The following is a 12,771-nucleotide window of genomic DNA, read 5'->3' as shown; positions in this document are numbered from 1 at the left end:
AACCAGTATGTAAGTTGCAGATGAAAATCAAGTGTTTACAAAGCATCGCAAAGAGTAAAGGAAAAGGCTCCAAGCAAAGGTCCTAAATGGGATCCTCTAAGTCCAAGTGATTAAGTAAAGTGAGTTGTTTTTGGTCTTTTAATTTTATCATGTTTTAGTTGCTTTTGAATGATGACAATAATAAAGAACCATAATAAAGTGTGTATGATGAGTTTTACAATGATGATGATAATGATGGTTTAAATGTAAAAATACATATAAGTACATAGCAATAAATAATAACAATAATAAAGGTTATTAATAATCAAAGTTAAGAAAGTCAAAGTTACGGTTATGAACAAATGAACAATTTTTTAGGATTACATGTCTTTAGGTCAATAGATTCAAAATATGGCGCATCGAGGGATAACTTATACTGATGTAAAGTAAGGAAGATGATTAACGGATCAACTTACCCTAGATTTGCAACAATGAAAGTTGTTCAACCTCAAGCCCATCTATCAATAGATTGACAAAAAGAAGACTATACAATCCAATATTGAATGATTGATTTTAGTTGTTTTGGTTAGCAAATTATATTGAACCAGATGACATACTGACAAGTTATATGAATAAGGGAAAGTTAACAAGTTAGATGGGTAGGATAAACAAGTCAAAATGACAAACAAACAAAGTATATAAGGGTTAGTGAGTTAGTATAAACCAAATGAAAAGCCAGTGTATCTGATGAATCTTGAATTAACATATGTACAAGTAAGACTCATTTATAAGTCAAATGACCAAAATTAGTTGGTGTGGGGATAATCTATCCATGATTCAAAGTACCATGTATGAACACTTGATCATCCATTAGTAGGTTTGAAATAAGGAAGCCTCAATCAACCCTCACCAAGTCAACATCATGACAAGGGATAGATTTCACTGGCCCTTAACTTCAAGACTTCAAAAGTATATCAAAAATAATCCAAATGAAATAAATGAAGTCACCATTAAATTCTAGAGGAAAAAATAAAGGGGGTTAATGTTTGACATTTTTTCAAAATAATAAAAATAAGAGGGTTAAAAAATAAATCAAAAGGAAAATAAAAATGAAAAATAAATAAACCAAAAATACACAAAAGTGGAAAAATGTGGTCAGGGTGCACACATTGGGCTCAAACCCATGACCTTGGGGTCATGGGGGAATCCTTCCCCTCACCCACTGGGCTAATGTCCCAATTGTGATATAAAAACACGCTGACATGAATAAATAAGAAAAACAATAAATAATGGACTTCGCACGCGCATCAACCATTCAGAGCATGACAGCCAATATTTTTAAATTCAAAAAATGCGGGCAAAAGTTGTCTTCAGCCTTCGACCACTCAGAATCAAAACTCGAAATCATGAGTTTTTGACCAGATTCAAGCATCAAGATAGCTTTCATGATCAACAACAAAACATTCTCCCCACTCATGAGTCATTAATTGGCTCTAAATGAGGAGTATTTCACCACGACTCTGATGAACACAAATGACCTAAAATAAAAATTAAATTTTAAATAAGGGACAATCAAAGCTACAATGATAAGGCTAATAATCAGTGGATGATTTTGAGCAAGAGGGTAACTTGTTTGAGTGAAGGAGATGAGTGAAACTACCTGGTCAAGATCAGTTTCAGAATGGAGGTCCGATGACAATGGAAGCTCAGATGAGAGGTTTGCAAGGTGAGTTAGTGTTTCAGAAAGTTTCAATGAGGTTGAGGGATGGATTCTGGGTGCTTGGTTTGAACTAAAAGGACTTAGAACTTGAAAAGTGAAACTCTGTTTTTGGGGGGAAAACTTGGTTTTGTAGCAGAGGTTTTTTGGCTTGAAAATCTTGGTTAATGAAGGGATCACCTTCCCCTATTTATAGGGAAGGTGATGGATTGGTTTGGAGGGAGAAAGTGAGTGGTTTGCTCAGAAAAGACATGTGGTCTAAAGCATGCTGGTGGATCGATTTTTGGGGATTCGAATTGGCATTTTCTGAGCTGGTTTGCTTCACCAACCAAGTGTTTTTGATCCTTAGCCCCAAACAAAGGAAATGAAAAGGACTGTTGTGCATTTGGAGTTTAGCTATTTTGGGGAATTTCTGAAAAATCGCATGGGGTCGGGTTTCGCAATTTAAGATATTTTGGCTATTAAGTTGACTTCTAAATATACCACACTACCATATGCAATATATTTCAGGACCATAGGTATCATATCAAAGTGTTTTATGGGCTTGGAGAATGGAAATGCATATTCTTACTTGACATGGTCTGGCGTGCTGATCAGGATGAACACTCATGTTTGGACCAAGGCCAAATGAAATGGGCTCGTGCATTTTGTCCCAATTTTGGGCCATTTGTTCTTTGCCATGAACTCGATTGAATACAAAAAGATTATGTCAAAAGGGATTGTGTTTTGGAAATGGAAACATGTCAAAGTAGTGGTCATGACATGATTTTAGGGCATGGTAGGCATGTTGTACCAGCCTGGCCAATAGCAAAATTGAACCTCTTCCTTAATGAATTAGGTTTTGGACCTTGAAACAAAGTTAGAGAGGAAGTTATTTAGGAAATTTGGCTCGAAGTAGAATTTAAAAATCTCAAAAAATGAGAGAGTTATGGTCTTTGGAACTTCCCATAGGCCATTCTTGCCAAAATGTGGCCAACCAACACGACCTAGTTTTAGGGTTTTTGTGATTTATTGCTTTTCAAGCCACAATGATGGATGTTTTGACCTTAAATGGTCATATCATGAGGGGAAATGAAGTTTGGACCTTTGTGGAATGATTTCAGGTCAAATTGGTGGGTGGGTCAAGTCATGGAAAGTTGAAAAATCAAGTATGAACCAACTACTTGCAACATGGATTGAGTGGATGTTTAAATGGTTGATTTGGATTGTAATAGAAATGAAATGATGTTGACTGAATCATAGGGTTATTGGATGGCCAAAAATGATTAAGCTCAATGGTAAAGAAGCCCCCAAATTAGGGTTTCTTGAGCCACAAGTTTCATCAAGAATCATGGTCAGATGAATCAGGTCTAATGGAAATCTTGTTCTGAATATAACATGATGTGTTAACTGCTTCTACCCAGAAATGCTTAACCATATTAGTTTCTTGGATCATGGTGCGAGCCATTTCTTGCAAAGTCCTATTTTTCCTCTACAACCCCATTTTTTTGTGGAGTTCTGGGACAAGAGAAATGATGAGAAATGCCATTTGCATCAAAACTATTTTCAAAATGTTTATTTTCAAATTCTCCACCATGATCACTTATGACTCTGACTATTTTGTAGTTCATTTCTGTTTGCACTAGTGACCAGAAAATAAATAACACATAATGTGAATGTTCCTTGTATTTCAAGAACTTTACCCATGTCCATCGACTATAGGCATCAACCATGATCAATCCATACTTCTTTCCATTGATAGAGGCAGCTTTCACTGGTCCAAACAAATCAATATGCAGAAGTTCTAATGGTCTAGAGGTAGAAACAACAATTTTCGCTTTGAAAGATGTTTTAGAAAACTTGTCTTTCTGACATGCTTCACAAAGAGCATCTGAAGGGAACTTCAGGTTGGGTAAGTCTCTGACTAATCTAAGCTTATTTAGCTTAGAAATCCTTCTCATGTTAACATGGCCTAAACGTCAGTGTCATACCCATTGCTCCTCATTAACAGACACTAGGCATTTTATATTTTGATCCTCAAGATCAAAAAGTCTGGTTTTATAAATGTTGTTGTTTCTCTTCCCGTTAAAGAGGACTATACCATCTTTCTGACTAACAGCCTTACAAGACTTTTGATTAAAAATGATATCATAACCATTGTCACTAACTTGACTAATAGACAATAGGTTATGCATCAAACCATCAACCAAAAGAACATTAGTAATAGAAGGAATTTTACTATTACCAATAGTTCTAGAGTCAATGATCTTTCCTTTCCAGTTTCCTTCAAAACCGATGAAGTATTCAGGCTTAAGTTCCAAATCTTGGAACATAGACCTTTTGCTTGTCATATATCGTGAGCATTCACTGTCTAGGTACCATGACCAATGTTCCAGCTGAGCTGCTAAGGATGTCTACAACATAAATTATTTTATCCTTAGGTACCCACTTTTTGGGTCTTCTCTTGTTAGTTTTCCCAGAGTTTTTTTTACAAATTTGGATCTTTATGCAGAAGGATAATCATGGGGAATTTGTGCATGATACTTGTGTCTATGCAGAAATATCAAGCTCAGTGCCAGCAGGCACGAAATGCTCATAGAGAGGTTTTGGTTTTACCTTTTGACTTTCGTCAGGTTTTATAGTTTCTGTACAACCTAAACCTTTCTTGCCATTTTTTCTAACTCCATAGATCAAAGAAGCCATTTTGCTTTTGTTTATGCTTTAGCCAGAAAATACTGGAATGCTCTATCATATCTAATGATGCAATCAGTACCAGAAGCTTCTGAGACTATTTCCTCCTCTAGTTTTGAAATTTTGCTTTTCAAATCAGAGTTGTTACTTTATAAAGAAAAAACTTTTTTATTTAGAGAGGAAATGTCTTTCTCAAGCTCACAGCTAGTTTCAGAAGCAACTACTTGGACTTGTTTAAGGTCCTTATACTTACTCTAAAGACTCTGGTACTTTTCCAGCATTTCAGAGAGACAAGATTGAAGATCAGAACGAGATAGGTTAGACAATACCTCTTCAAAATCGAAGTTTGATTCTGATTCTGTCAGCACCTTGTCTTTTGGTTCTTCAGAACCTTCTGGACCATTTGTAACTGCCATCAATGTAACGTTGGCTTTTTCTTCGTCAGGATCTTCTTCTTTGGATTATGAGTCATCCCATGTAGCCACCAACCCCTTCTTGCCCTTAGAAAAATTATTTTTAGGCCTTATGTCCTTTTTCAGCTTAGGTCAATCATTTCGTAATGGCTTGGCTCCTTGCACTCAAAGCAGATAACTTCTTTTTCAGAACCTTGCTTCTTCTGTCCAGACGAAGAATCAAAATGACGAGAAGTCCTTATGGCTCCTCTAAACTTCCCTTGACCATTGTGCATGTGCTTCCATAGTCTATTGACTCTCTTTGAAATAAGAGACAACTCAACATCATTTTCTTAGTCTTCATTAGAACCTCCTGATTCTTCCTCATCTTGATAGGCTTTTGTCTTCTCAAGCTTAGATTTTAAAGCAACCGATTTACCTCGCTTCTTAGGTTCATCTTCCTCGAGCTCAATCTCGTGGCTTCTTAAAGAACTAACAAGTTATTCAAGACTAATGCTATTAAGATCCTTTGATAGTTGTAAGGCAGTTACCATGGGTCTCCATTTTTTAGGAAGACTTCTGATAATCTTCTTGGCGTGATCAGGTGTAGAGTATCCTTTGTCCAGAACTTTCAGTCCTGTAACAAGTATTTAAAACCTTGAGAACATAGTCTTAATTGTTTTATCATCCTCCATTCTAAATGCTTCGTACTTCTAGATTAAGGACAAGACCTTTGTCTCATTTACTTGAGCATTCCCCTCATGAGTCATCCTCAGAGAGTCAAAAATATATTTGGCAGAATCTCTATTTGTTATCCATAGGTCGACACATAAATGTTTTTTTGCCTATGTATCGACACATACGATTACAGGTCAGGACATGTGCTGCATTTTTAAAGCCTTTACGTTCTAACTCATGTGCCGATTGCATGTGTCGACTCATGACCTGCATAGGTCGACACATTACATTTATAGGACAATACATGACCTTCATAGATTGACACATATTGCAAAATTTTCCAAAAATCAGCTTTTTGACCATTTAAACACTCCCAAATGCACCAAAAAATCATACCATGAAAACCCATCAAATAAAACTCATTTTTTATGGTTATAGCTTACTAATTCATCCTCATGTTCCAACACATCATCACACATCATCATCTTTAAATCATCAAGAACATAATCAGGGTTTAAAATCTTTAAAATATCAATCAATAGCATATCATGATTAACAACATCAAAACAGCATATGCACACATATAATACACAACTTTCACCTTAATTCATCATACAACTAAAAGTGATAACACAACATCATAATTTAGATCTACAATACCCAATCCTAAGGATGTTAAGGGTTTCTCCATCTACCTTGCATGTTCTAACACCCATTAAAGAAGCACATCTCCCCCTTACCTGATTTCCAGCCAAAAGCCCCTTTGATTTTCTAGAGTTATTCAACCTTAAGCCTTTGTTCTTCCTTTTTGACTCTTTTGTTCCAACTCTAAAAAAACACGTTATGACTCTCTAGGTTCTCAAATCTCTATTTTGTTCCAAGACTTATTTCCTTCCAAAATAGACTCTTCCTATAATATCCTCCAACTTACCATTGCAATCCCCATTCTATCATCTATATCTTCCCTATTCCCAACCTTGCTCACACTTCTTCTACATATCTAATTTTTCTTATTATTTTAATTATAAAATAAATATAAATATTATTCTAAAATTCATTAAAACTTTTAATAATTCTAAACACCAAGGGCCAACTCATACTCTCCCTATACCTTTATTTCAATGACACTTATCCCACAACTACATCATACATAATTTAACATGCCAACAATTCGAATAAAAACTTAAATAATTCGATTAAATCAAATAATTGAATTCAGGGTGTTACAAAAATGATGGTACCTTCAAAAATACGTTTGAAATATGGAGCATTAAAAGTGTGAATCCCCAAGAAACTGAAACATTCACTTTTACTCTTCTAACAATAAATGAAAGAGCGGTCAGAAATTGAGGCTAGTGCGACAAACCCTTGCCTTGCTACACATAGGTAATGGCTTGGGGGCAACTGTTATGAGCCGACCATATCGATCTCGGTCGACCAGTCTGAAGGAGCTACAATCATTCATGAACCTTCTCAGCACACGAGAACTATCCTACGTATGATCACATGGGATCTAAACTTTAGGTGCATCTAACGACTTCCCTCTATCCACTCCTAACTAATATAAAGTTTGTTATTCTCTCTCTACTATATATAGAGAAGACGTCAATTCAGGTACCAAGTTTCAAATCCAATTCCAATTCACTCTTATTTCTCACATAGTAACTTGAGTGTTAGAGTGCTAACCTTGCAGGGCACCCCCCTCTCCACCACGTCGGAAGCTCAAATCCTCCATTATCTTCGACCCTCACTTCATTTCTAGTTCCACCACTGAACGAAACCTATGAAAAAAGATAATAAAGGGAAAAAATAGTCGTGTTCCAAACTAGAGATTGGGTGTAGGTGCACCTAAAAAATGAGAGGTTTTCTTCATTGGGTAAATATAAGTCCCAAACTATAGGTGATGGTCATTTTTAAATCTTAGAAAAGATTGAGGGACAATGCTTTCAAAATTGATTTGCCTAGTGATTATAGGATACATGCTACTTTTAATGTGAGTGACTTAACATTATTTGATATAGGTGATGACCAGCTTAACTCGAGTACGAGTTCTTCTAAAGAAGAATGAAGTGATAACGATTTTCAAGAAACTCAAGGATATAAAGAGGGTATAATTATTAGAAGTAAAGTTAAGAGACTCCAAATGAGAATGAAAGGAAAAGTTAATATTTTCTTTGTTTTGAAACTTGTTGGAGAGTACAAAGAAGACAAATTATTACAAGTATTGTTAGTTTCTAATTAGAATTCTTAGTTCAATTATAATAAAATGGTGTAAAATTAACTTTATATATTTTATTTGGCTACTTTTATAATTGAGATAACTTAACTCTCTTTATAAGCACATTGTATAATTTGGGCTTATAGACTAATTTTAATAATATAAAAAGTGTCTTTAGCAATTAGCTTGCACACATATAAAAAGGATTTTACAAACTATCCTTACAAGTTTGAAATTTATGTGTGAGGTAGAGAATTCCCTATTAAATTTCTTGGTTGATTCATTATGAATCTTATCTAGGGATTTTTCAAATCTCTTGTGGCAATTTATTTTTTATCTTATCTTTCTATTGAAAGTGACGATCATTCATCTTTATGTTATCTTCTAGTTTAATTCATCTTTTGTAAGTTTTTAATTTCCTCTAGATTCTTATTTATATTTTAGGGTAGTTCTTAAATAATTGTTTGAGAAATATTGAATTGAATCATGAAAAGTCAATTTTGTCGAACTTTCATATTTAATTGACATCAATGGTGATCAAAGGTAGATTAAGTGGTGATCGATGGTGGCAAACATGGTGGTTGATAGGTGACAAAAGTGGTGGTCAGTGGTGGGAAATGTGGTGGTTCATGGGTGGTATGAGTGATGGTGGTAGTTGTTAATGATTATAGATGGTTAGAAAGGTAGTCGGTAGTAGTGACTAATTGTCAAACTAGTGATCCAAGTGGATATAATGGTAATTGATGATGGTCAATGTAGCGATTGAATATAATCGAAATGGTAGTTGACAATGGTTAGACTTGTGGTTAACAATGATCAAATGGTAATTAGCGGTGGTCAAAGTAATGGTTGTATCGGTAGTCAGTGGTTATTAGATTGAAGATCATATATGATTAAAGTGATAATCAAAGGTGATAGCAGTGGTGATACACGCCGGTCAAAATGGTGGTTGTTGGAACAGTGATTGATAACCATTAATATATGATTGTGTCTTAAATTTAAAACGAAAATATAGATTTTTAAAATTTTATTTAATTTTAATGAATAGTTATTTTAAAAATAAGAAAAAAATATATATTCTTGTCGAATTCAACTCAATTCTATTTTTGTCGAACATGTTTTAATTTCAAAATTAATTTAAAAAGAAAATAAAGAAAATGACAATGCAAATAAGTAATTAGTGTTACTTTTGTTATAATCTAGTCTCTTTATCTCTAAATATAAACATTCATTCACATTACTTTATCCTCCCTAAAATAAATATAAGTCTTAGTTTTTAGTGCAATTTGATTTTTTTTCCAAATATATTTTTTAATTCATATTTTCAATTTATTATTATATTATTTTAATTATTAAATAATAATAATAATTAACAAAGATACTTTGATAAAATTACTTTTGTCTTCTTTTAGTAGATTTGTGTTTCTCAAATAAACATCTTGAATATGAAAAGTCAAAATAACCAGGACTTAATTAAAAATGGAATAAAAATTTATGTGGTGAAATCCTGGTTATTACACTTAAAAGTAAAAATTTATGAAGTGAAAATTTATCAATTTATCATTATTGATTATTGATGTTATTTTAATTATTATTAATATAAAGTATAAAAATAATAAATTAAACATATCAAAATTAAAATTGTATTAAAAATTAAAAATGAGATAGGAGAAATAATTTTTACAAATACAAACATTTATATTGAGATAATAATTTGTAAAACTACGCACAAATTTTCTTACATACAATACTCCATATTTATTTTGAGATAATAATTTGTAAAATTACACACAAATTTTCTTACATAAAATAATCAATAAGTAGGGTAATGTTAAGTTTGTCTTTGAAAAAATTGATTAAAGATTATAAATAAAACTAATACACAAACCCCTTTAATTTTTAATATGTGACCTAAGAACAGATGCAAACATTAACCATATAATTTAAATCTTTTTATTTATAGAATAATATTAACTTGTATTCCAAAGAGGTATGTAAAAAATTTAAAAATAAAAAAGAATTTATTAAAAAAAATTATATAATCATTCCTTATGAACTTGTATTAAATATATCGTACAATTTCTAATATTTTTTTATTTTATTTTGAACATTACGCTTGTTTATATCACATAGTAGAAGATATTCAAATTGAAACAATATATCTAGTTGTAAAAGAAAATTAAAGCATATAGAAACACGTCATGCAACATCGGCCAAGCAACAATACCGATAACTAATTAAATATAATTAATTACAAAATAAACGCACCACTTGACTGCTTGAGAAAATTCAAGCAACGGCAACGCGGGCATGCAGGTGCAACGGCGAACACGTGATCTCAGTGAAGCCAACGATCGCACAAAAGTTCATTTTCAAACCTATCTAGCTCTAACCTTTTCTTCTTCAGGCTAATCCATCTCCCTTTCCTGTTCTGGAGTTCGCTCAGTACAGTGATGATTAGTCATTTTCTTGGGCCTATTCAATTAATGGGCCGCCCCTTCTCTATCTTCCGCCACGCCTTCTTCTTCCCACTCCTTACTAGGAAAGTCGAAACACCAACACATTTGTCAAATGCACATTTAAATTTGCATTAATGAGCTTTTAATTCACCCCCCACCACACTGTCAGAACCTATCCACATGCAAATAAATCTCTCTCTCTCTCGCCAATTAATTCTAATTAAATGCTCTCTCCTAACATCCATTTAATGACTCTCGTCTCGTCGACACATTTTGCCAGACCAACACAGTACACGCCACCTCCATCATTTAATTTCTCTTTTTCTTTGACTTTCTCGACCATTCATATTCTGACACGTGTGTGTCCTCTTCAAATTCATTAATACCGTAATTCAATTCCCAACCTATTTTCTCATCTTATCGTTATCGTCATCGTCGTCGGTTGAATCTCTCCGGCGATAGTAACGCTTCCGGATCACCGCATCTTAAACGGCTCGACGAGAATACCGCGGCTGATGATCTTAAGAACATTGGACTCGCTATTGATTTGCTCCTCCGCCACGAGGTTCCTCCGTCGGCGTACCTTACACTTGACTCCGACAACGGAAAGAATCCTCTCCTGCGGAAAAACGGAGATTTCATTCCTCTATAATATCTGAATGAAAACACTCTCGACTTCCCTAATGAACCAAACGGCGACGGTCTCTTGCTCCAGAAACTCGTGTTCCCTCTCCGATACCGCCACGGCGAGGTCGCGGCAGGATCGATTACCATCCTCTCTGACGGCAAACTTCTCTCAAAACCAAACGAATAAGACCGTTTCAACAGAAAATCCTCGCGTCTGATAAACCGATTCTCGTCGGCATTATTCATAACCGGAGAATGAGGAGTAATCTCCGGCACCGGTTGTACAGAGTTCGAGTTATGAAAAGGTGTATCGAGGTGGAGGATATTCGTTTGGTCATGAAACGATGGACGTATTCTAGCGGCCATGAGAGGTCTGAAAGGAGACTCACAGAGAAGAACACCGCGACAGAGAGGACAGTTAGCGTGCGAACGAAGCCAAGCGTCGATACAATCAAGATGAAAGGTGTGCGAACAGAGAGGTAGAGTGCGAACATAATCATGATCTTCGAATTCAAGTAAACAAACGGCACAATCACGGAGGGATTCTTGTTCGTATTTAGTTGTATAGATGAAGAACGGAATAGTTTTGATAATGGATTCGTCTAAGCCAAAGGTGTGGGGAGCTTCAAACGTTGATGATTCGTATTGCAGTGATTCGATGTCACCTAATGAGGAGGAGGGAGGGAGGAAACGCCGGCTATGGAAGCGTTGGATAAGGCGGTGTATGGGAGGTGATAGGTGGCGAGTGAGGAGGCGGGAATAGGTTACAATGACGAAGGCGGCGGCAACGACGACAACCATTGCTATTAAAGGTGGACTGAAGTCTACTGCAGGGGAGTTTGCTGACAAAGGTGAAGATGGGGCCTGGTTGTGGTGCATGGGGGGCTGAGCTGGAGCTATCATCCTCGTGAAGAGTATATGAGAATGGGAGGAGAGTGAAAGGATCCAATTATGTGTGATGTCTGTGTTAGTGAGACTCAGAGAGAGTCTCTCTCATACATGGAAAGAAGAAAGAGAGGTTTCTGTTGTGAATTTGTGTTTTTTTTATTGGTTTTTCTTTCATTAATTTCATAGTAAATACATTGCAAAGTCAATTAAATGAATCTGACCTCCAACTATACTCCCAATAATAACAAAAATCTTATTTTGATATCATTGAGCTTGTCTCGTTACATTAGTTATAAATTTTGGAAAATGTCAGTATGCGAACTTCCCTTTTCTTATTTCTTATTTAATTTTCTTTTTTTTTTCTTCATCACTAATTAGAGGTAATTTTAGAATAAGTTTTAATTCAAAATCATTCTCTTTAATTTTCTTTTCATTTAAATAAGTGGTTTGACATATAATTTAGTTTTTTTTTCTTTGCGATTTCGTGGTCTTAGTATCGGGTTGTGTTAGCCGTCATCTTATCATGGTATTATTTTATTTTTCCGTTTTAGTGCGTTGTTTGTTCGGTTCAGATTGACAGATTAATTTCGAATCATTGCATATAAAGGATTTTGACGCTATCAACATTGCAGACTCAGAGACATGGATATTTTGAGCATTTCAATTTCGTCATATTGTAGGCTTTGGCATATTTATATACATTTTTATCGTTATATATTAGTATTAGTGTGAATGTTGTGAGTTTGTTCACAGATTCAACATTTTCAATTTATAGCAATTTTGAATTTATATTATTTGATATATTATATCAATTTTTAAATGAATGAATATTTTTTAGAAAAAATTAATATTATTAAATATATTGTTACAGCGTATAAACATTAACTTTATTTATAAAAAAGTTTGTTAATGTTTAATGAAATTTGTAGTCTCTAAATTAAATTATTTGTTTTATTGATCATTAACTATTAAATTTAAATTTTTTCTTCTGTTGATATATTTCAGTTAGTTGATTTAAGTTTTGTTATTAGTTTTAATTGAAAAATGATAAATTTGTCCAAGTTAGTATTAAAGGTAATAAATATTAGATGATGGGTCCTTGGTTCGTTGATGATTAGTCAACGCAACATATGTCCTTCTTCA

At 34.2% G+C, this 12,771-nt stretch overlaps 1 protein-coding gene across 1 annotated transcript; it reads right to left on the bottom strand.

The window, feature by feature from the left end:
* Nucleotides 1-9,678: 9,678 nt before the first annotated feature.
* On the bottom strand, nucleotides 9,679-11,867 carry LOC127081867 (RING-H2 finger protein ATL65). Its single transcript, XM_051022095.1, has one exon. It carries the CDS (start codon nucleotides 11,641-11,643, stop codon nucleotides 10,543-10,545), a length of 1,101 nt encoding a protein of 366 aa, XP_050878052.1. The 5' UTR covers nucleotides 11,644-11,867; the 3' UTR covers nucleotides 9,679-10,542.
* Nucleotides 11,868-12,771: the final 904 nt, after the last annotated feature.

Source organism: Lathyrus oleraceus, chromosome 5, assembly GCF_024323335.1.
Source record: "Lathyrus oleraceus cultivar Zhongwan6 chromosome 5, CAAS_Psat_ZW6_1.0, whole genome shotgun sequence".
Classification (NCBI taxonomy): Eukaryota; Viridiplantae; Streptophyta; class Magnoliopsida; order Fabales; family Fabaceae; genus Lathyrus; species Lathyrus oleraceus.
Note: the sequence above shows the minus strand (reverse complement) of the source record. Positions and strands in the feature narration are given on the sequence as shown.

Bases quoted from the DNA above. Each gene is read 5' to 3' on its own strand.
- LOC127081867 (XM_051022095.1), bottom strand. From the start codon at position 11,643: ATGATAGCTCCAGCTCAGCCCCCCATGCACCACAACCAGGCCCCATCT.